Source organism: Podarcis filfolensis (genome assembly GCF_964270895.1).
Source record: "Podarcis filfolensis genome assembly, chromosome: 9".
Taxonomy (NCBI): Eukaryota; Metazoa; Chordata; class Lepidosauria; order Squamata; family Lacertidae; genus Podarcis; species Podarcis filfolensis.
In genome coordinates this window covers 11496256-11520473 of record NC_139610.1, presented here as the reverse complement: position 1 = coordinate 11520473, position 24218 = coordinate 11496256, and the positions used below count along the sequence as shown (strand labels likewise).

At 43.4% G+C, this 24218-nt stretch overlaps 1 protein-coding gene and 1 long non-coding RNA gene across 3 annotated transcripts in view; one reads left to right on the top strand and one right to left on the bottom strand.

The window, feature by feature from the left end:
* The window catches only part of SLC34A2 (solute carrier family 34 member 2), a 29843-nt gene extending 13558 nt beyond the window's left edge, over positions 1–16285 (bottom strand). The window contains exons 1-6 of one of the 2 annotated variants that reach the window (XM_083630405.1): positions 16119–16285; positions 8998–9091; positions 8738–8872; positions 5855–5983; positions 4049–4192; positions 2401–2512 (exon numbers count right to left, since the gene is read on the bottom strand). In XM_083630405.1, the coding sequence (XP_083486531.1) occupies positions 2401–2512; positions 4049–4192; positions 5855–5983; positions 8738–8872; positions 8998–9088 (611 nt within the window). In that variant the 5' untranslated portion in view covers positions 9089–9091; positions 16119–16285. Of the gene's footprint in view, positions 1–2400; positions 2513–4048; positions 4193–5854; positions 5984–8737; positions 8873–8997; positions 9092–15354; positions 15515–16118 lie in introns of those variants that run through there. The other variant, XM_083630406.1, reaches the window with a different exon arrangement.
* LOC310770301 overlaps positions 1–24218 on the top strand; it is a 103977-nt gene that overhangs the window by 18100 nt on the left and 61659 nt on the right. The window lies entirely within an intron of this gene.

Sequence of the window (24218 nt, the reverse complement as noted above, 5' to 3'; positions counted from 1 at the left end):
GTGGTTTAACCCACAGCACCACCCATGTCCCTCAAAGGTAAAGCGACCCCTGATCATTAGGTCCAGTCGTGGCCGACTCTGGGCTTGTGGCGCTCATCTCGCTTTACTAGCTGAGGGAGCTGGCGTACAACTTCCGGGTCATGTGGCCAGCACTCGCTTCTCAGGAGTGGTGCTACTTAGTCCTGGTTCACAACTGAGGAGAGAGCCCTGGAAACCTATGCTGCTTTCAAAACAGAGGCGCCAAGTTGCGCCCAAGATTGAGAGGGCCTGTCACACAATGCGCTCTTGCGGCATCACGTGCCTGGCATGTGGTGTGTGTGTGATGTCACATTTTGGAGGTGGCCAGCGGCCTCATCACTGAGGGGCCCCAGCCTCCCTCCCATCGGATATTGTGGTGGCCAAAGGCATCTCGTCCTTACAAGGTCGGCAGCCCTGTCTCAAAACATCTGCTTCGTTTGCAAATATGCAGGAAGAAAAGCACAACGATGTTTGCTATGTGGTGCAGATAGCATGAGACAACTTCAACAGGAAATGGCACCAATGCTCAAAGTCAGTTAAAGAAGCTGTGCAGCATTAGATAAAACCCCATCAGGTAAACTCTGAGGACTCCCAAGCAACCACCAATTGATAATACAATCATCAGGCAAATTATTAATTCTTGGATTCAGTAATAAAGGATTAATAACGACCAATCTCACAATGCTCTTTTATGACAAGGACTGTATGAAAAGGTGACTGTACAAATGTAGGCTAGATATGATTTGGCTTAAGGAGATTTATTTGTGACGTCAATCTCACAATCCCAGGGCACAATACACAAACAAGCAGCACTGGTGTGCAGATAATGAAAGGAGCACATGCTCCACAACACAAGGTGTAGCAGTCATAAGGACAAAGGAGCAACCCACAGTTCATTCCTCTAAATAAGACCACAAACTCTTATCCCGCACAATTAACTGTGCTACCACTCAGTGGCGCTGTGGGTTAAACCGCAGAGCCTAGGGCTTGCCGATCAGAAGGTCGGCGGTTCAAATCCCAGCAACAGGGTGAGCTCCCGTTGCTCGGTCCCTGCTCCTGCCAACCTAGCAGTTTGAAAGCACATCAAAGTGCAAGTAGATAAATAGGGACCACTCCGGCGGAAAGGTAAATGGCGTTTCCATGCGTTGCTCTGGTTCGCCAGAAGCAGCTTAGTCATGCTGGCCACATGACCTGGAAGCTGTACGCCGGCTCCCTCGGCCAATAAAGCGAGATGAGCGCCGCAACCCCAGAGTCGTCCGCGACTGGAGCTAACGGTCAGGGGTCCCTTTACCTTTACCGCTCATTTCAGATGCACCTGATACAAGAAGGTGCATTCACTAGTCATGTTAGTTGCTTGTAAGTATTGTAGGATGTTATACTATTAACATTTTTTTTTTAAGGCAACTAGTGAAGTAGTAATACTTGTGTTTTTCTTTGACCACAGAGAACTGCCCTACTGGGCAACAACCATTTTAGTTTCAATGGGTTGAGGAGGGGGACATGGTATGAGGAGAAATGGAATGGGTGAGGGACTCACTGCTATCCTGTGCTCAAGGGCCCCCAAACTATAAAGGCCCATATTTTGGGGGATACTTCACCCCTGCATGGGACGCGGGTGGCGCTGTAGGTTAAACCACACAGCCTAGGACTTGCCGATCAGAAGGTTCGAATCCCAGCAACAGGGTGAGCTCCCGTTGCTCGGTCCCTGCTCCTGCCAACCTAGCAGTTCGAAAGCACGTCAAAGTGCAAGTAAATAAATAGGTACTGCTCCGGCAGGAAGGTAAACAGTGTTTCCGTGCACTGCTCTGGTTCGCCAGAAGCAGCTTAGTCATGCTGGCCACATAACCTGGAAGCTGTACACCGGATCCCTCGGCCAATAAAGCAAGATGAGCGCCGCAACCCCAGAATTAGCCACAACTGGATGTAATGGTCAGGGGTCCCTTTACCTTTACCTCACCCCTGCATATTAGTACTGCTGCAAGGCTTCAACCAATATTCATCTAGCCCGATTATTGCACATTTTGCAGATGAATGATGCATTATTGTGTGCTAAGAGGCGTTGTCTTAAGCATGTAGCCACTGAGGGTAGGGTGAGAAAGGTGGAAAACAGAGTGACATACTTTATTTTTTACTATTTTAATTTTATAGATAATATTGGAAGCAATCAGTGTTTTCCTCAACTGCCCAGTAAAAGAAACTGTTTAATCAAATTTATATACCGTGCTTCATCAAAAGATCTCAGGGGGGGTTCACAGAATATCATGCAATACTGTAATGCAGCATAAATAAAAATGTCATTGCATACATTTTGGGAATTTCTACAGTTAAATATCACAACCTGCTCCTATAATCGATTGTAGCTTAAGTTTAAAACACTGGTACCTTCTAAACTGGTTCCTGTCTCCAGCTTGCATGAGCGCCACAACGGTGTTTGTGACAGAAGTACCAATATTGGCTCCCATCATGATCGGAATTGCGTGCCGAACACTGAGTACTGCAAGATATTGGAAGCAACAGATGAAAAATGGAAGGGATGGGCAGTGTTGGCATCTACAGTACACTGAACCAACTTAGGACCTTCCTTTGTTCTTGAGACACAAAAGTAACTAACTTGAGGATCAGAAAGCTTGTTTTGCACTAATCAGAATATGGAGAAAGCACCAACTGTTGAGTTTAGAACATGGCTAAATGAGATCACAGTAGGGTTCGGATCTAAGTCATCTGCCAAAACATTACAACCCAATTTCCAACAGGAAAATATTTTTCTACGTCTTATATTTTAGACTCCGTCTTATATTTTAAACTTGCAGGGTTGCCTTTCCCCTGTCATTTCCCCCCTCCCCCTGGATCAAATGATTGAAATAAATGCTCTGCAACCACAGACTGACCTTGGCTCTTCCCACAACATTGCTCCTAAGAGTCCTTTCCTACCCAGGGTTACAAAATCCAGACCAAGTCTCACACAACTTAAAAGAGCTACTCAGAAAGGCAGCGTTCTATCAGGTGTACTTCCTCCTATCTTTACAACAGAAAAGGCACACCAAACACATTGTCTGTTCCTGTTTCCAATATGATATTCCCATAGTAGTTTTTTTATGAAAATGTTTTTCCAATATCCCCTTTGCTCTCTATATTTGTGCGTGCACAACTTTCAGGATGACCTGTACAAATCTATAATCATAGAATTTTTTATTTTTTTTTTTTTATTAAAGATTTTCTTGGTTTACCGAAGTATCTGTAATGTCTCTCGTATTTTTTCCATGTAACATTTTTACAAATCCGTTTCATTTGTAGAGACATTAGGGGGAGAAAAAAAGGGGTGGAGGGGGGGAAGATGGGTGGGGGTGGGGTGGCGATGTTTCTATTATGCTTAATGTATGTAGAGTTTGGTGTCAGCATTGCTCATGTAGGTTTTCTTCTGTTCGCTTGTGTTCCTTTGGTGGTGAGAGAGGTTGGGGTTGGCCTAGGGTGTGGTTGTTTGTTTGTGATTGGCTGTGGTGATCTTTGTTTTCGTGTGTGAGTGGGGTGGGTGGGTGTTTTGGATCAGGTTAGCCATATTGATTTGTATGCTGTTGGTGGATTATTGCCATTGTCTTGTTGGGCTGTGTATGTGATAAAGGGAAGCCATACCGGGGTAAATGCGTCTTCTTCTGTTTGTCCCCGTGTCAGTTTCAGTTTATTGGTTAATTTTTCTAGTAGGGCTGTTTCCCATACTATTTGGTACCATTGGTCCATGCTTACTCCTGGCAGGTCTCTCCAGTGTCTGGTTATGGTGTTTCTGGCTGCTGAAAGTAGGTGAGTTATGAGTTCTTTGTGGTGTAAATGGACATTGTTGTCTTGGAAGATGTTTAGTAGGGCCAATTCTGGGGTGATATCTAATACTTGCTTAGTTATTTTAAATATTTCTTGTATGGCTGTTATAATCATAGAATTGTAGAGTTGGAAGAGACCCCAAGGGATGACCCCCTGCAATGCAAGAATTTCAACTAAAACATCCATTAACTACCAATCCTTTGTACCATTAACCTACTTGAAGAGGACACCATACTGACGATGATGGATGAGGACGTGCTTGAGCTCTGCACCATGACTGTCACCAGAAGGCCAATCACTACGCCTGCAAGAGGATTTGCTAACACGGAGCCTTCTTTGAAGACGTCCCCTGCTGCTTTGCCTACAAAAAAAGATATGTCTTTGAATAACATAATTGCTACCTATATGCAGACAACCCAGTTTCCAACTTCTAAATGGTTCCAACATCTAAAAAAAATGTAGTATAAACACCGACAACTGGGAAACACTGGCCTGCGGTTGCTCCAATTGGAGAACAGCCTTGACCAAAGGTGTCATGGGCTTTGAAGACGCTCGAACTCAGGGCAAAAGGGAGAAACATGCTAAGAGGAAGGCATGCTTGGCAAATCCACACCATGATCAACTCCCATGTGGTAACCAATGTCCCCACTGTGGAAGGATGTGTGGATCCAGAATTGGCCTCCACAGTCACTTACGGACTCACTGTTAAAACCGTGTTTATGGAAGACAATCTTACTTGGCTACAAGTGATTGCCAAAGAAGAAGACGACCTATATGCAGAAAACCCAGTTTCCAATTTTCTGTCGTGCTTTTGTGTGAGCAGGATGACGAAGTCAGGGGGCAGCTCTGCGTATTGTGGCAGGGGTGATTATTGACTCACCAAAGGTATTTCCTATGCCATTAAATAGAGATTACCCCCACCCCACCCCAGAGAACCCAACTCTTATGCCTCCTGTATAAAATATTTTGGCTGCCATTCATTCATGTATGGAAGAGTAAATAACTGCTTGCTCTGATGCAAAGGCAAAACCACCCCAAGACTTAGGGCAGGCTTCCTCAACCTCGGCCCTCCAGATGTTTTGAGACTACAATTCCCATCATCCCTGACTACTGGTCCTGCTAGCTAGGGATCATGGGAGTTGTAGGCCAAAAACATCTGGAGGGCCAAGTTTCAGGAAGCCTTAGGGCTTATATTGAGACTTCCTCTTGTCCCATTCCTTCCCCCCAAGTAAAATCACTCTTTGGTGCTCAATCGAAGCAAACAGCCATTTGGGATTCCCCCAGATTGCTGTTTGTTCCTATCTATTGCTAAAGAGCAGGTTTTCCCTTAGAAAGGAGACGGGCAAGGGGGAAACTGCTTGGAGTCGTACTTTCTAGGCACGGGACAAGCAGATGTGTGGGAGATCCCTTGTCCAGATACTACAGACAGCAACGAACAGTAGACATTATTCTTCTTCCCCTTTCTCACAGCAGCTGCAGGGTTTTGGGAAAGGTATCACTATATAGAACCATAGAATGTGTGTGTGTGTGTTCATTGCCTTTGTCATGAATCTGTAAAGTGGTAGTAGTGGTAGTAGTAGTAGTAGTAGTAGTAATAATAATAATAATAATAATAATAATAATAATAATAATAATTTATTTTTTATACCCCACCCATCTGGCTGGGTTTCCCCAGCCCCTCTTTTACCCACAAAATCTCACACTACATAATACCGTTGTAAAAAGTTTAAGGTTCCATAGAACAGTCTAGCTTGACTTGTAATTCATCCCAACGACTGACACCATCTATACCATCCGAGACTAATACCTGAAGCTAAAATAAAGCAATGTCAACACCCCCTTGGAATGCTGAAAACAAAAGGTGCCTTTGCAAATAAAGGGGCGTCAGCATTCATTTACTGACACTTTCTTTTTCTGTTCATCTGTTTGAAGTGGGCTCTTCTGGAGGGGTGAGGCTTAACTCAACAAGATCCTTTTTACAGAAACAGAGACTTAGGTAACCATGATGAAAGTGTTTTCCTACCTCCTACTAACTGGAAGCCTGAGCTGAGCACATCCAAGGCACAGACAAAAAAGTAGAGCAGGAAAAGCAAGAGGACAAACTTTCCAAATCCTTTTGTCACACGGAGTATTTTGCCTTTCGCATCCAGCTCTGCAAAATACAAAACAAGTTTGCATATACAAAACAGCAAAGAATCTAATACTTGATTTTCAACAGTCAATCGGTTTCCTGCAAGTCTGTGGAGTCAAGGCTGATGCTGTGAGTTTGGTGGATGATAAACCATAAGGAATGTTCTCATTATTAAAATTTAACTATAGCTAAACGATTCTTATGAAGCTATAAAAACCCAATAAGATTTTTTTAAAAAAAACCAAAATCAATTGCCCCTTCTCACCCTACTTAAAGCAAAATGTGAGAATGATAAATTTTATTTATTTATGTTTTTACTGAAATTTCATAATATTATTAGGAAAATAGCATCATAATTTGAAACAAAAAGGGGCAGAAGATTATTACAACAGAGTTCCCATGCACTTTTAAGCGTTGGAAGATAGTGCTGAATTTGCCTGTTGTGGTACACATCAGCACAGGTCGATGTGTATTTAAATAATTCACTATATGTCCCTAATAGGTGGTGTCTTTGCCTGTTGGAATTGCCTGGTTGGCTTCTCCATCTTGTTTCTACCCCTGGCAATGCAGAAGGTAAAGTGGGTAGAGGAGGGTTCTGCAGAACCAGTTCACAACTCTAAACTTCCACTTGTCACCAAAGCATAAGCAGCTCTGATGGGGATCTTCCTACCACAGGAAGTGGAGAACCGCCATTGACCTCACTAAAGGACCAAAGGGATCCGGAAAATGAAACAGACTTTGGGGCCAAATAATGGTTTGGAGGCACGAGCCACTGTGAAAACAAAGGATTTCTGAGCTTGTTAAGATTCCTGAATGGAGTCTGCCTGGGAAATCCACGTGGAAGCCATTCTGAGCTCTTTGGACAACATGGCATTACGTCTTGCCTCTGAGTTCAGCAGGAAGAATAAAGGCAAAGGGACCCCTGACCATTAGTTCCAGTCGTGACCGACTCTGGGGTTGCGGCGCTCATCTCGCTTAATTGGCTGAGGAAGCCGGCATACAGCTTCCGGGTCATGTGGCCAGCACGACTAAGCCGCTTCTGGCGAACCAGAGCAGCGCACGGAAACGTCATTTACCTTCCCGCTGGAGTGGTACCTATTTATCTACTTGCACTTTGACATGCTTTCGAACTGCTAGGTTGGCAGGAGCAGGGACCGAGCAACAGGAGCTCACCCCGTCGCGGGGATTCGAACCGCCAACCTTCTGATCGGCAAGTCCTAGGCTCTGTGGTTTAACCCACAGCGCCACCCGCGTCCCTGTAGCAGGAAGAATATAATTACAAAATGATAAAATAACAGTCATAGAAAGCTTTTAAAAAGAATGAGTGGTGTGCAATATATTCCGTAGTGGAAGACAAGGTTCATATTTGTACCAAGCATATCAAATGATCATGAATGTTGCCAAATAAACGCATATTTAGTGGGAATGTGTCAGTCATAATATAGTTCGGTCATGTAAATCACAAATGACCGCCCAAGCAGAAGCAAAGTTGGAGAGCGGTGGCAGCTTTTCGGAAACAGCAATGAACATGCCTTTTTAAAACCATGGTTCCCTAGAATAACAAGATGCATCCTTCCACCTTTGAGAGATTACTAGACCAGCAGAAACCAACAGATATGGAATTAATTGTTGAGAAGTAAGGTCAGCATTGACACCATCAACAATGGACACAGCTTAGAGTCCAAGGTGATCTGTTTGCCAACAGCAATACCAATTTTGTTTACAACCTGGTTGCAGAACCCAACAGCATTTGAAGACCCTAAATACATAAATGGAAAAGAAGGTTGCAACTTGAGAGATTTCCCCTGCTTCCATAAAATGGGAAACGCAACATGTTCAATGGGAGAACTTTCATTAGCAGATGCACTGATTTGCTGTTTTGCCTACTCAGCTGTCCACTTTTAAAACAAAGCATGTCAAATCAGAGAAGACAGATAGTTTGGTATTAAAGGTAAAAGAACCCCTGACCATTAGGTCCAGTCGTGGCCGACTCTGGGGTTGCGGCGCTCATCTCGCTTTATTGGCCGAGAGAGACGGCATACAGCTTCCGGGTCATGTGGCCAGCATGACTAAGCCGCTTCTGGAGAACCAGAGCAGCACATGGAAACGCTGTTTACCTTCCCGCCGGAGCGGTACCTATTTGTCTACTTGCACTGCGTGCTTTCGAACTGCTAGGTTGGCAGGAGCAGGGACCGAGCAATGGGAGCTCACCCTGTCACGGGGATTCGAACCGCCGACCTTCTGATCGGCAAGTCCTAGGCTCTGTGGTTTAACCCACAGTGCCACCCGTGTACTGATAGGTAAATAAAGGCACAAAGATTCAGAGCCAATGATTAAAACAACTTCCACCTGGGCTTTGCTGCCCCCTTTTCTAGAAAGCTAATGTTTGAAAATCATAGCGTTAGAAGGGTCCCGGAGGATCCCAGGCACGTCCAACAGGTAGATTGTGATCTACCAGTAGATCACTGGACATCTGGCGTAGATCACTGGCAGATCACTGGCTCCCCCCAAAGAAGCTCAACAAGTTTGTCTCCCCTCAAAAAGGCTCAACATCTTTGCCCTGAAGCCCAGAAAACAGGGCTTTTCTTCCTAAAAACAAAGCTCAAAAACTTTGACCCGAACTCCAGAAAAGGGGGTAGATCACTGCCAGTCTTTAACTCTTTGAGTAGATCGCCGTCTCTTGGGAGTTGGTCACCCCATTCTAGAACAACCCCCTGCAATGCAGGAAGCACAAATTAAGGTGGGAAAGTATAAATATCCACGACAGGTTCTTACCTGACCACTTTACTCCTGTGTTCTGGAGCTCTGGCAAACTCCATGGGTCAAATTCTGGCGCTGGTTCTGCTGCCAAGGCAATGGTGGAGTAAGCGGGCAAAAGTTCCAGCTGATTTCCTACAGGAACCGCTTCACCTGAGAGAACCAGCAAGCAAGTCAATAACTGTTTCCTACCTATCCTTGAGTACAGAACTCGCAAGCTTCTAAACAGAATGTTAATATAGGATATATAGGAATAGGGATGGTAACTATTTATGTACCTTTTGAATTGTTCATCGCTCTGTCAGACATGACTTGATTTTCTTGGGCTTTGCTTGCGTCTGTTCCTGCTAGTTCAGGCCTTGGAGCCATCACCTGCAAAGAGATGATCCACCAACGAAAGGTCAGAGCCAAAGCATTTCCATGCAAAATGGTTAATTATATGAATCTGAGGCAATCAACTCTGAATACTAACTTGTATGAACCAATGCCATTTCCTCAAGGGAATGCCATCAACAGCATATTTCCTAACCCCTTTATTTTAACTAAGGTAGCTCACATTCCACATTACAAATAAATATCTGAACAAACCCAAAGAGCTACCCGTTTATCGATCTAGCAAATACGCAAACATAAACGAACAATTGTCTCTCACTTTCGACTCTTTCATCTCTTACTACTCTAAAGAAGAAAATACATAGTTCTAAGCATTTTAAATGTCACCTAAACGGGGACGCGGGTGGCGCTGTGGGTTAAACCACAGAGCCTAGGACTTGCCAATCAGAAGGTCGGCGGTTCGAATCCCTGCAATGGGGTGAGCTCCTGTTGCTCAGTCCCTGCTCCTGCCAACCTAGCAGTTCAAAAGCACATCAAAGTGCAAGTAGATAAATAGGTACCGCTCCGGCGGAAAGGCAAACGGCATTTCCGTGCGCTACTCTGGTTCGCCAGAAGCGGCTTAGTCATGCTGGCCACATGACCCGGAAGCTGTATGCCGGCTCCCTCGGCCAATAATGCCACGACTGGACCTAATGGTCAGGGGTCCCTTTACCTTTAAACGGGGACAGTTTTAGGCTGAACTGTGCATCTTTACTGAACAACGGCAGCACTGAACAGAGGAAATATGTGCAGGATTATGCTCTCAATGTTAATTCATTTATTTCATCTTTGGTAGAAAATGACAGTGCTAATGGCTGTCCCCCCTTTTTCTTCTTCTTCTTCTTCCTCTTTTGGTTCCTAAGTATTCCATTGACTTCCTGGAGTGATACTAGCTCATTTTTGTGAACATTAAATTGTTGTTAGCCTTTTTTATTATTATTCCTCCTTTCCTTTAAATTTTTCAATTCCATCTGGCAGTAACAAGAACCCTTTAATCAAGAACTAGTGTCTGGGTTTGTTTGTTTTTTTCTTTCTCCCTCCCAATCTCTTTTCCTTTTATGTTGTAACCCTGAGGTTGCATTAATTTGAAGAGGTACAAAGCCTCTTCTTTAGTACGTGACCTGTCTTTAGTACGTGACCTGTCTTCATGTCCCCCGACTTGCTACGCTGCTGACCACAGTGATCACAAACCAGCACAAATAAACACAGTTAACGTAATAGTAATCGTGTTATAATAGAATGAAAGGTGTACATTTATTCTAAAGGTGTTCAGTTAACAAGCTACTGTGCTTTCGACTTAGCTCACCAGTACCAAAGTGAGATCTCAGCCCTTCTTACCACCATCGCTTTCAGTACAGTGATTCTTCTCTAGTCATGCGCTGCAGAAAAGCACATCTCTTCCTTGTCGGAGGAAGAGAAGGCAGATACATGAGCCTGAGGTTTGCCCAGCCTTGTAATTCTAAACTGTAGTTTAGTGTTATGTCCGAATGAGGACAATATGTAACTGGGACTAGAGTTTCACAGGCAGATTTGTTGCAGATTTTGAATTCTAGTCCTTCTCTACAACTTTTCCACCAATCTTTCTCGTTCCACCCCTGAGCCAGGATGCAACTAGAACAGGGGTCAGCAAACACTTTTAGCAGGGGGCTAGTCCACTGTCCCTCAGACCTTGTGGGGGGGCTGGACTAGATTTGGGGGGGGGCGGGAATGAATGAATTCCTATGCCCCACAAATTACCCAGAGATGCATTTTAAATAAAAGCACACATTCTACTCATGTAAAAACACGAGGCAGGACCCACAAATAACCCAGAGATGCATTTTAAATAAAAGACACATTCTACTAATATAAAAACAAGCTGATTCCTGGACCGTCCGCGGGCCGGATTTAGAAGGCAATTGGGCCGGATCTGGCCCCCGGGCCTTAGTTTGCCTACCCATGGACTAGAGAGTGTACTTTCAAAAACTAAAGCATAAGTGCCCACCTAAAAATTATCAAAACCCAGGGTTTTTAATTTGTTGTATTTAATTTTAATTTGTTACAGGACTGATTGAAGGCCATTTAAAGTACACCATACATTTAAAGCACACACCCGTCAGAAGAAAAAGAAAAATCCCGAGACCTGTAGTTTATCCACACAGAGCTACAATTCCCAGCACCCATAACAAACTACAGTTCCCAGGATTTTTTTCATTTTTAGAGAGGTATGCTTTAAATGTATGGTGTGTATGCAACTTAAAGAACAATAGGTTATTTTTAGAATTGGAAAGTTTCAGATTAAAAAAATAGTGGTGACTGACAGCCCCCCAACCAACTCACACAAAGCAGCCCAAACTCTTTGAACCGTCTACATTTAAAAATTATTATTCTTACTCCGCATAACACCATGCCCTCCAACATTTCTCTGATGGAAAGAGTGACGTCCCATTCCATAATGATAATTTTACTATTTATACCCCACGCATGTTATTGCATTGCCCCAGGGCTCTGGGCAGCTTCCAACATGCATAAAAACATAATAAAACATTAAACATTAAAAAAAAAAACAAGCCACTTTCCTATACAGGATGCCTTCAGACAGTTCAGGGGTCAGATAACTCCATACCCTCCAACATTTCTCCAATGAAAATACAGTGGTACCTCGGGTTAAGGACTTAATTCGTTCCAGAGGTCCGTACTTAACCTGAAACTGTTCTTAACCTGAAGCACCACTTTAGCTAATGGGGCCTCCTGCTGCTGCCGCGCCGCTGGAGCACGATTTCTTAACCTGAGGTACTATTTCTGGGTTAGCGGAATCTGTAACCTGAAGTGTATGTAACCTGAAGCGTATGTAACCCGAGGTACCACTGTAGGGACATCCTAAGGAAAAGTGGGACATTCCAGGATCAAATCAGAAACAGGGACTGCTTTTCTAAATCAGGAAAGTCCCTGGAAAATAAGGACACTTAGAGGGTCTGTAACACTAACAACACCATTGGCAAACCCTCGTTCAGCCACCTTGCTCCTCATTTTACATGGAAGTTCACTCTGTTTTATGTATAACAGCGAATATTTCCTACTGAACAATGTCAAGCATATGAAAGTGCTTCTAGCGGGAGAATAAACTATGGGGTGAAACTCTGTCCTGTTGAACTCAACTACCTGACAGGATCATACCCAAGCTTTAATAGCCTTAATATGACTTATTGGCTCTCAAGGAGTATCACTGTCAGCGTTCTTTGGCTAGATTCCTCACGGTGTTTTTTTCCCTCCCATAGAAGAGGTTGTTTGTACTCCCCTGGGTATAACACAAAGAGGTATAAAACCAGTGACTTGTATGTGACTACAAAGCATTGTTTGGGGCTTGCCATCCATGACAACCCAATGAAAGGACAAGTTGTACTTCAAGTGAATACACTAAATAAACCCAATTTAGGAAACTCAAAATTACAGGGGAGCAGACGAAGAGAAACTGAAGCAAAACCAGGAGTGGTGATTTCTGAGGAAAAGTAGTATCAATCATAACCACTTATTAACTCAGCAAGCAGTTAGAGTTTCATATGTGAATACTCTCTTCAGATACTGAAGGATACACGAAAGTAGAGGAAAACAAAACCTTGTATGTTTGGCCTGAAGCATCCTTTGGAGAGACATACTAACACTTGCTAACTTTCCACGTTCAAGGTTGAAGAAACAGAAGCGTTTAACATTTTCAATGCGTGTTCCCTCCAAGCCAACTGTCTATGCAGACGGGGCCTTCCAGTTAATGAACAACATTAATGTTTCCGTAACCGCCAGACTGGACTGATGTAATTGAGTTGCGCTTGAAAAACAACTAATTGTTCCAAAATGCCTACTGGACTCTCACCTGGAATTGGCCACTTTGGTCCTTCTTCATTGTCATTGCTTACGATTTGTTTATGGATTCAAGCAAATATAGATAGATATGTAGATATGTCCCTGCCCCAGTGAACTCCCAGTCATCTACACCTGCTGCTACACCTACACAAGCAATATTTAAATCTTTGTTATTGTTTTTTTGCATTTCAAAAGCGATGTTTGCCAGGCATACATTCCATGGTAAAAGCTCGCACGGTATGGACGCTTGTGAAAACGAACTTGGCTGCAGAAATCTATTTGCACCTGCAGTTTTCATTACTCATGCCAATTATCCTGTCTTTTGTCAATTACCCTCATGCAAAGTTTCCTCCACCAGTTCCGGGAGGCGTACATGGGGTTCTCCCAATTTCACCCAGTGAGGTACATAAAGATGAAAGACCGTGACTTGCCCAAGGTTACTCAGCAAGTTTAATGGCTGAGCAAGCATTTGATTATAGCTTTCCTGAAACCGATCCCAAAGCTCTGTTCCCTTCACTATTCTGCCTCTTATTCGAATCTGTGTCTATGAGGTTGTGCTTTTTGTCGTGTCACACAGGAATTCTCCTGCCACACAAAACAGCTAATAAGAACTACTGACATCCAGCAGGAACCTCACCCTACTCAGGCTTTAAAGACCTATATTAAAGTCCTACAGTTTCCAGAAGCTCATTTTGTGGGCTTGGACAAATTACTCTCTTTAGCCGCAAGGTTTTTGTGAGGAGGATTAACAAGTTATTCTCCCAGCCCTTCTTCCGCGATGCTTAAAATAGCATATACTGTGTGTCTCCATTTCCCTTTAATCCTCACAATAACCTCCTAAAGTAGGTTAGACTGAGAGATAAGGACTGTGTCATGGTCCTCCACTGAACTTCACGGCTGGGCAGAGATTTTAGCTTGGGTCTCCATCATCGAAAGACAACTTGCTATCCACTCCACCCTAGGATCTCAAAACAGAAATAGCATTGCTTGGAAAATAAAACGTTGGTGTACCTACACACACACACACACACACACACACACACACACACACACAGAGCAATAAAAAAATATTCAATAAGAATAACAATAAGCACATTAATGTTTCCAAGACGCAACAGACAAAAATGCTGCTCAAATGATGCGGTGTTGCCAAACTCGCATTAAAAAAAAAAAAGTTCGTGCAAGTCAGCCTGTATCAACAAATGGCTCCAGGATGAGGCAACTTTATACCAAACGAGAATCTAGCTCAGCTGTCTCAATTTTGTAATATTAGACTAAAAGATTCAGCTTTTTAAAAAGTGTTTTGTTTCTTCATTACTTAAAAGGTGTTGACTTATTTTTCCTACCCAGCTCAGCGCTCCTAGTGATGTCACTGGAGAGAGAGAGAGCGCTGCACATGATACAACAAGTCATAATTTTAATAAGCATGTGTGCACACCAGTTTAAATTGGCTGGGACAAGTTCTTCTTGCTCCAGTGACCGATCGGCATTTAAATTTGTTCCTCTCGGTGCAGGCAAGGGGAAGTGCAATGCCCAAAATTTAAATACGGATCTTGAGGTCTCTGTTTGCATCACTGAGGAAGATGTCTGTGAAGTTCAAAAGCCTGCCTACTCTCACGATAGATAAAGATCCGGTTAAAAGTATCATGTTAGCTGCTTTCCTCTTTTATCCTTTGGGGCCATAAGAGCACTCTGAATAAAACATACAGTACATTCAAACCCAAGTAAAGAATCCCAAGGAAGAAAACATAATGACCACTTCAAGAAAGCACCCAGATCTAATAGAAAAACCATTACCCTGATCTCAGTGGATGTCTGCCTAATGTTATATTCACCTGACAGTGTTAGCACAGTGTAACCTCTTTATCTCAGTGCATCAAAGCAAATTAGCCACAGAAAAAGCATCTTTTTGCGAATACCCTGAAAATGCAACGAGACATATATTGTGGTAGGTATTCAGCAAAGTTTTGCTCACGGTAGACCTATTGAAAACAATGGCCATAACATGTTCATTCATTTTAGAGAATCTACTCCGAGTAAAACTTAAGTTTTGAAATATATTTTAAAAATGGTTTCAAAAAAATGAGGGGGGGGGGGTTCTGTACAAACAATAAAAAATAAACCCAACATGTGATATGAACTTCCCGTACTTTGAATATGTTTGATCTTTAGAAATCAAACATTCTTAACCCAACAGCTATTTTATGGTTAATAAATGTGGGCTGCCTCTATGGGTTACAATATCTCAGTTGACGTACAATTAAGAAAAGACTTCAAAACAGAATTCCATATAATTTTCAGATTTCCTGCACTGGAACAACAGGCTGCTATATCTGGTAGGTAGTTAAGAGGAGCATCTGGGAGGCAAACATCAATGAAAGCATAAAGGCAATGGAAAGTTTGAGCTCAGATTTCCTTTTACTCACCTGCTCCTTCCTTCACAGACAATGAAGGATTTACAAAGGTATCTCTGTGGGGAGCTACAATATATAGAGAGCAGGTATTGGGCAAAGACTGCTTTCATCACCAGGTTAAATTCCAATTGCACCCTCTGGACTGCCAAGCCTACCTGCCGAAGTTTTTCAGGCAGCACAAAGTTCCTTTACACTTCTAGCTTAAAAAATACCCCATCAGCAATAAAGGAGGAACTTTAATAGCCCTGTGCTTCAAAGTTTAAAGGTGATTACATCCATCCTTCTAAATTGCCAGCCACTGCATCCTTTTTTATTCTTTTTCATTTAAGATAAAAACTTGTCCTGGCTGGTAAAGCACTGTTAGTGGTATAGTTTTATCTCGCTGCAGATCTTTTTTTCTTTTTTTTTAAAGATCAGATAAAAAGCAAGCCTAATTCTATCCAAACTCGTTCAGAACCCCTTTCCAAATGAAATGATGTCATAATTCGCTCTCCTGAGGTAGAAAAACTTCAGCTTTTGTTTCAGCTGCCGCTGCTGCTGTCCTAGTGCCTTTCTTTAGAAAAGATTTTAAAAATTTATATGCGCTCCGGGTAACCGTACCCCGGCAAAGCCAGAAATCAAATGACATCAAAGAATCGCAAGGTAAGTAAGCAAATTAGAAAGTTCACAATGCTGATTCGTATTGGGGAAAGAACCAGTCTTTCACAAGCAAGTCACTTGCAAAGTACTGGGACTGCTCTCTTTTAATTGTTCTGAATTTCAGTTGGAGTACGTACCTAGTCAGTCACCGCTGAGACACATCTCTGCTCAGTAAAATTCCTACATCCAAAACCATCTTCAGTGTTTCAAAAACTCTCAATGTCTCTCCAAATAAGCAAGTGCACCTCCCACCTTTATCTCTATTAGCCTGCTGAGTGGATCACACCTAGAGTAGGTGGAAACAGAACTGTCTACCTTTGCATGCATCACAGACAGTTTTTTTTGTTGCTGCTGCACCTTAGCTAGCCAATGAGTGCTGGGGATCTCTGGATTAAGGGTGTTCAATTTGCATGGTCAACAATATAATTAACGTTCTCCTCCACCCTAGCTGAAGGCTTCCAGGCAAACTAGAATATGCCTTCGCCTCATTTTGCCATCACAACAGTACATAAGAGCTCGTCCACTTTGTTTTCGTTCCACTTAATTTGCATGGTCCACATGATGTTACACTCAAACACCAATATTGATGCCTTCTCCCTGTAAATTTAGGTTCACCCAATACATAGATAGTCGGATAAATTGGGGAGAATTGGGCTCTGAACTGCTCAACTCAGGGTTACAGGCAATTTATTTTGGCGGTGGATCAACTGTAACTTCCTGCTACTCCTCTTTCCAGGGCCACTACTCATGTTTTCATTTCTTTTCCAGCTGGGCTAGTAATTATTTCCGGCAGAGCTTTGCCTTTTGGTCCCTCAGCCTTGCACAAAACTGAGAAAACTGCACAAGCAAACCGCATTAAAAACTGTGTGCTGAGAATTTACAATTGCCTAACTGTAGGCATTTGAACACTTCCCAGGTGGGGAAATGTTTTTTTTAAAAAACAAGGTCCTTAAGCAGCATGACAGGATAAACAAATTAGAAGGCAGAGACAAGCACATAAGGAAATGCCTATTGGTATGAGGGGAAAGACCTAAATTGTTCCTCATATGCAAATGCAGATTTGTGCAAGTGTGGATTAATTTGAAGGAGAAACAGTGGATTAACAGCTAAATAATGCTCAGTTCTGAACAAGGCTTCAAGTAGTCTGAGAGGTGGTGACATGGTCGTTCCGTTGAACTTCAGGGCTGAGCAAGAATTTATATCCAAACCTTCCAAATCCAATCCCAATATCTGGCAATGAAATATCAAAGTGATGAGGACAAAGTAATTCTGCAGCTAGTTGGGTTATTGTGATTTGGAGCACAACCTGGAAGCACTACCGGTGATGTAAGTGTCCGAGTAGAACAGTGTTTGCATGGTATTACTCAAAGTAAGTGGGAACATGGGTGGTGCTGTGGGTTAAACCACAGAGCCTAGGGTTTGCCGATCAGAAAGTCGGCAGTTTGAATCCCCGCGATGGGGTGAGCTCCCGTTGCTCCGGTCCTGCTCCTGCCAACCTAGCAGTTCGGAAGCACACACTAGAAGTAAATCAATAGGTACCGCTCCAGCAGGAAGGTAAACGGCATTTTCGTGTGCTGCTCTGGTTCACCAGAAGCGGCTTAGTCATGCTGGCCACATGACCCGGAAGCTGTACGCTGGCTCCCTCGGCCAGTAAAGTGAGATGAGCGCTGCAACCCCGGAGTCGTCTGCAATTGGACTTAATGGTCAGGGGTCCCTTTTACACCCCCCCCCCCTTTACTCAAAGTAAGTGTTGTTGTTGTTGTTTAGTCATTTAGTCGTGTCCGACTCTTCATGACCCCCTGGACCAGAGCATGCCAGGCACTCCTGTCTTCCACTGCCTCCCGCAGTTTGGTCAAACTCATGCTGGTAGCTTCGAGAACACTGTCCAACCATCTCGTCCTCTGTCGTCCCCTTCTGCTTGTGCCGTCCATCTTTCCCAACATCAGGGTCTTTTCCAGGGAGTCTTCTCTTCTCATGAGGTGGCCAAAGTATTGGAGCCTCAGCTTCACGATCTGTCCTTCCAGTGAGCACTCAGGGCTGATTTCCTTCAGAATGGAGAGGTTTGATCATACTGCCAGTAAATAATTTGTAAATAGGAGTCACACAAGAGCTTAAACTGACAGACCAAAGGAAGCTTCAAATTCCCTGTAAATTTTAGCAACATCTACTGCAGTTTCCTTTGGCAAGCACACCCATCTTCCTTCTGTGTGTTGGAACACACCATACCCGGTCTTGAAAATAAAGGGTGGGACAACAGCTTAGTTATTGTCCTCCTTATATCGTGCATGTGGACTGGTTATGCTACTGTAGTTGGCAAAATTTACCCAGGACTGGTTCACATGTAATGGTGACCTCATCATGCTGCAGCCATGGGTGTCACAGAAATAATTAAGGCCTATGACTTGTTTTGCAGCCTTTATCTGGCTTTATCTGGCCCACACATCATTACATGTACAGTATCACTGATTGGAGACTGAGGTAGCATGCAGCAATAGCATATTTTAGGTGTCAAAAGAATCCAGAGTCACTATCACAGCAAAGCGGGACTTGGGGGCAGAAGTCCAACATCCCACTCAGCAGAACAAGCAAGAGATGCAGAGAGGTTAGTGCACTGCGTGGCTGGGTACCACATCTTCAACAGAAAAACACATTGCCATCAATAGATCCCCCTAAGACAGTTCAGTCCAGAGTCTAAAATTACCTATGGCACAATTGCCCATTAATACCTGCTACAATATTGAAATCCTGCCAACCTAGCAGTTTGAAAGCACGTCAAAGTACAAGTAAATAAATAGGTACCACTCCGGCGGGAAGTTAAACAGCGTTTCCCTGGTTTGCCAGATGCAGCTTAGTCATGCTGGCCACATGACCCGGAAGCTGTATACCAGCTCCCTCGGCCAATAAAGCAAGATGAGCACCACAACCCCAGAGTTGTCCGCGACTGGACCTAACGGTCAGGGGTCCCTTTACCTTTACAATATTGAAAGGGAAACTATGCTAACATCATCATTTTGCTGATGTAGGAAGGTCAAAGTTGAGAGACAGTAGCTTACCAAAGCGAGTAGGTTCTTGGGTGAAAAAAATACTTGAACCTGAAACTTTTTAGTTGTGGATCATACTTTTAGCCACTGTGTGAAAATATCTTGCAAGGTTAAACTGTGTTGATAGTGTGATAGTGAACAAACTACCATATTTTTCGCCCTATAGGACGCACTGGCCCATAGGACGCACCTCCTTTTTGGGGGGGAAATGAATTAAAAAAAATTATTCCCCCCCCCAGCCGCGGGGTTGCCGCCGGGCTCGCAAGGCTTGCAGACACCTGCGCGAAGCACGGGGCGCCCTTCGGAGGGCGCCCTGTGCTCCAGGCAGCAGGCTGCTATCCACAGCCTAGGGAGCCCTGCGGGAACTCCCGCGGGCTCCCCAGGCTTGCGGATATCTGCCTGAAGCCTGGAGAGCGAGAGGGGTCGGTGCGCACCGACCCCTCTCGCTCTCCACGCTTCAGCGAAAGCCTGCATTCGCCCCATAGGACGCACACAGATTTCCCCTTCATTTTTGGAGGGGGAAAAGTGTGTCCTATGGGGCGAAAAATACGATATATGCAACTATTGTTTTTTACTTAAACTTCATTTATTCTCACAACCCTTCTAAATGTGGTAAACTTGGTTATTATTTATGTTTGGCAGGTTCCTGGTTCTATTTGCTTTATTTTGCACCTACTTCTTAATTTATTTGCTACTTTGGAAAAAAGTTTATAAATGTTCTAAAAATAATAGATCTAATGACATAAAATAATTATTCAAAATATCCATTTCTCTTCCCCCACCCCCAAGAAAGTACACTTCCAAGCACAGGGGTAAATAAATTGATATAGTTCCATTGTCATGCAAAATTGTTCTCTGAATACTGAAGTCATCAGAATTTTGAAAGTTCAATGTAGTGAAAAATGGTCAGATCCTGTTCTCTAGACAGGCAAAACAGGTTTTTGTGATTCAAAATACCTCATTCAGATTTTGGAGTGTTGGAAAGAATGGAAAGATAATTTACACATTATAGAAATAAACAGAATTAGATGCAAATTCGAGAAAAACCAGATGCCTGCATAGGAAAAAAATGAAATTCTGGCAAGTGCAACCCAACTCAAAGCAATATGAGGTTTTTTAAAAAAAAAACACTTGCTAAAACTCCTCCTTCTGCATGGGAATTCTGGAATTTACTATATTTGGTCACCACTCAAACCAATCCGCATTCCCATTAGAGTTTAGGAGGTTGAGATGACACTATCTGTTGCTAAGGCAACCTTGATTTTATGCCAGAATTTTAGTCAGATGTGAAGAAAGGAGGAACAAGGTAAAAGATCCGTAAAAGACCAGAGAATTCTAGGGGCAAACCCTTCTGACTAATAACTGTGAAAAATAATCCTTTGGGATTTGTCTTTTAATATTGAGGTGACCTCCCCAATGTTACAGCGCAAAAGTTAAGTAATACAGACGGATAGTGAACAAACAAAAAAAAGTGTCCTAAAGTGCTTCATCTGCTTGTTTTGAGAAGTTAATCTTAAAACAATGCTTTATTCATAAAGTGCCAAGTATGTGAAAATCTGAAGGAAAACTTTGTCGAATCATTCTCTTCTTTGCAACCTTCCGGGACCACAAGCTGGAGAGGGAAGAACCAGAGAAAATAGTTGGCAGAGCAATGGATGTGCCCAGAGGCACTGAGTTCAAGGAAACGTGCCAGCCAGGCAAAACCTCTCCAGAAAGGTGCAAAAGCTGGGTTGGTGAAGGGTGTGTCCTGGGGACAGAGGGTGAATATGGTCATTGTTGTTGTTTAATCGTTTAGTCGTGTCTGACTCTTTGTGACCCCATGAACCAGAGCACACCAGGCACTCCTGTCTTCCACTGCCTCCCGCAGTTTGGTCAAACTCATGTTCGTAGCTTCGAGAACACTGTCCAACCACCTCGTCCTCTGTCGTCCCCTTCTCCTTGTGCCCTCCATCTTTCCCAACTTCAGGGTCTTTTCTAGGGAGTCTTCTCTTCTCATGAGGTGGCCAAAGTATTGGAACCTCAGCTTCACAATCTGTCCTTCCAGTGAGCACTCAGGGCTGATTTCCTTCAGAGTGGATAGGTTTGATCTTCTTGCAGTCCATGGGACTCTCAAGAGTTTCCTCCAGCACCATAATTCAAAAGCATCAATTCTTCGGCGATCAGCCTTCTTCATGGTCCAGCTCTCACTTCCATACATCACTACTGGGAAAACCATAACTTTTACTATACGGACCTTTGTTGGCAAGGTGATGTCTCTGCTTTTTAAGATGCTGTCATAGAATCATAGAATTGTAGAGTTGGAAGGGATGCTAAGGGTCTGAAACATCCATGGCAGATGTCCATCCAACCTCTGCTTGAAAACCTCCAAGAAAGTCCACTACTTCTCACAAGAGTCCATTCCACTGTCAAACAGCTCTTAATGTCAGAGAGTTTTTCCTGATGAGAATGGTCACTTGTCCAATTCTGTGTGTGTGGCTGTTGCCTCCAGAGCCTTGCCATGTTGTAGAGGCTGTTTTCGCTTCCCCTCGGCCACCGTTGAGCATCGTGGGCATCGCCAGGCCCTCAGTTGAAATTTGGCCATTCTGTGGCAGCCTGGGACTTAGGGAGCGGACCTGAGGTTTGCAGTTTTCATTTAGGTCCGCTCCCTGGGCATAAAAGATGGCTGACGCTGCTCTCAGCCGCTCAGTCGGCGAGGAGCATCAACCACCTAGCCCTCCCTCTAGGAATCACTGTTGCTCTCATTATTTTCTTTTAACCTTTCCTTTTCAGATTTGCGGACTTTGCTATGGTTTCTCAGCAGTTGCCATATTCAGAGGTGGGAAGGAATTTTTTCTGCGCTGCAACTTTGGCAATTTAGGCCTTGGTCAGAATCCTTTAGTCTGTCTTATGACCTGGGGGTGAAGAGGTGTCTCACCTTCAATTCTGCAACGGTGACCCCCCGTTATGTGCAAATACAGTAGTACCTCGGGTTAAGTACCGTACTTAATTTGTTCCGGAGGTCTGTTCTTAACCTGAAACTGTTCTTAACCTGAAGCACCACTTTAGCTAAGTACTTAACCCGAGGTACCACTGTATTTTCTGCAGAGAAGATACATATTGCTATTTCAAATAAAGGCAGCTAACTAGAAAAAAATACTAATACTTTTATTTACCTGAACATTTCTACACAATTCAACCTGTCCACAATGCAATCTTAAGTTAAATATTCCACTTCTTGTCACTGTTAGAAGAGGAATGTTGTAAACTTAGAAACTCTGAAATCGAAGAATGTTTGAAGCTGACCTTCACCAAAAGTGTACCAATAAGACGGGTACAATTTAGTCAACATCAGAAATTAAGGAGAAGTGTGAGACTGAACACTGCTTCGTAGATATTTACAGGATTATAATAATTTGACCATTCATATCAAATTAAAAAGATTTGAGTTGCTGCTCATGGTTTTTTTGGAGCATGGGGTCAGGAAGTCATAGTTCCTCTCCATTCTACACTGGTCAGAGACTGCATCTAGAGTAGAATTGGACAAATCTGTCAATTTTCGTTACTCTCTTCATCTCATTTTTCCAGTCTTCAGCCCTTCACGTCACTTAGTGATTAAAAAAAAGTCCACATTAAAATTTCTAAGTATTTTTGTGCAAATATATCCTTATATATTGCAATTTTGCATAATATACATGTTTTTGCAAGCGATCTTCCCCAATATTATGCATTTTTGAATGTTGTTTTCACTAATGTATGCATTGCTATGCACACTTTACCTTAGTATATGCATTTTGGAGCACATCACTTGGCAGGAGAACTGCATTTCAAAATTCTGAGAAGATTGGATTTCAAAGGACCGCTGTATTTTGCTTCGTGTATTGTTTTGGAAAGTGTGAATACGTTCATCTTTAAATCTTTAAACTGAGCTGAATTGTCCCCCCGTCCTTTATCTGAAGCACTATTTCTACTTCTGGGTACCACATTTTAAGAAGGATAATCACCAGTTGCATCAGGTACACAGAAGAAGAACCAGGGAGACAAGGGATTCAAAATCCAAGATTAAGAGAGGACATAATAGCGGTCTTCAAATATCTGAAGGACCGCAACGCAGAAGATGGAGCAGACTTTTCTCTGTCATTCCCAAAGGTAGATTGTAAATTGCAGCAGAGGAGGTTTTGGCTGAACATTGGCATAAGTTTCCTGACAGTAGGAGCTATTTGACAATGAAATAACTCTCTCAAAAGGTGCTGTGTTCTCCTTCACTTGAGGTGTTCAGGTTGGACAGCCATCTGTCAGGGATGCTAGCCGTGCGACTAGTTCAAATTGCTGATGGGAGAGCGGGCTGCAGGCATATGGTCTCTGTCTTAAAGCAGCTACACTGATGTTTTCTGCGTTCCAATTAAAGGCACTTACCTTGATGTTTAAAGCCCTAACTAGCATGTGATCTGAATATCTACAATAATGCCTTCTTCAATATCAATCTGCCTATGCTGTAAGATTAGCAATTAAGGACCTCCTAGTGACCACAACGGGGACGCGGGTGGCGCTGTGGATTAAACCACAGAGCCTAGGACTTGCCGATCAGAAGGTCGGCGGTTCGAATCCCTGCGACGGGGTGAGCTCCCGTTGCTCAGTCCCTGCTCCTGCCAACCTAGCAGTTCGAAAGCACATCAAAGTGCAAGTTGACAAATAGGTACCACTCCGGCGGGAAGGTAAACAGCGTTTTCGTGCGCTGCTCTGGTTCGCCAGAAGCAGCTTAGTCATGCTGGCCACATGACCCAGAAGCTGTACGCCGGCTCCCTCGGCCAATAAAGCAAGATGAGCGCCGCAACCCCAGAGTCAGTCACGACTGGACCTAATAGTCAGGGGTCCCTTTACCTTTACCTAGTGACCACAACACAGGATAAGCATGTAGTGTAGGGGTCCGGGGAAGAGCCTTTTTGGTAATGGCTCCTTGCACGTGTAACTCCCTGCCTTCTGAACAGGATGATAACAACAACAACAACAAATTATTATTATTAGTAGTAGTAGTAGTAGTAGTAGTAGTACCCCGCCCATCTGGCTGGATTTCCCCAGCCACTCTGGGAGGCTTCCAACAAAGATTAAAAACACATTAAAATGTCACACATTAAAAACTTCCCTAAACAGGGCTGCCTTCAGATGTCTTCTAAATATCAGGTAGTTGTTTATTTCTTTGACATCTGATGGGAGGGCATT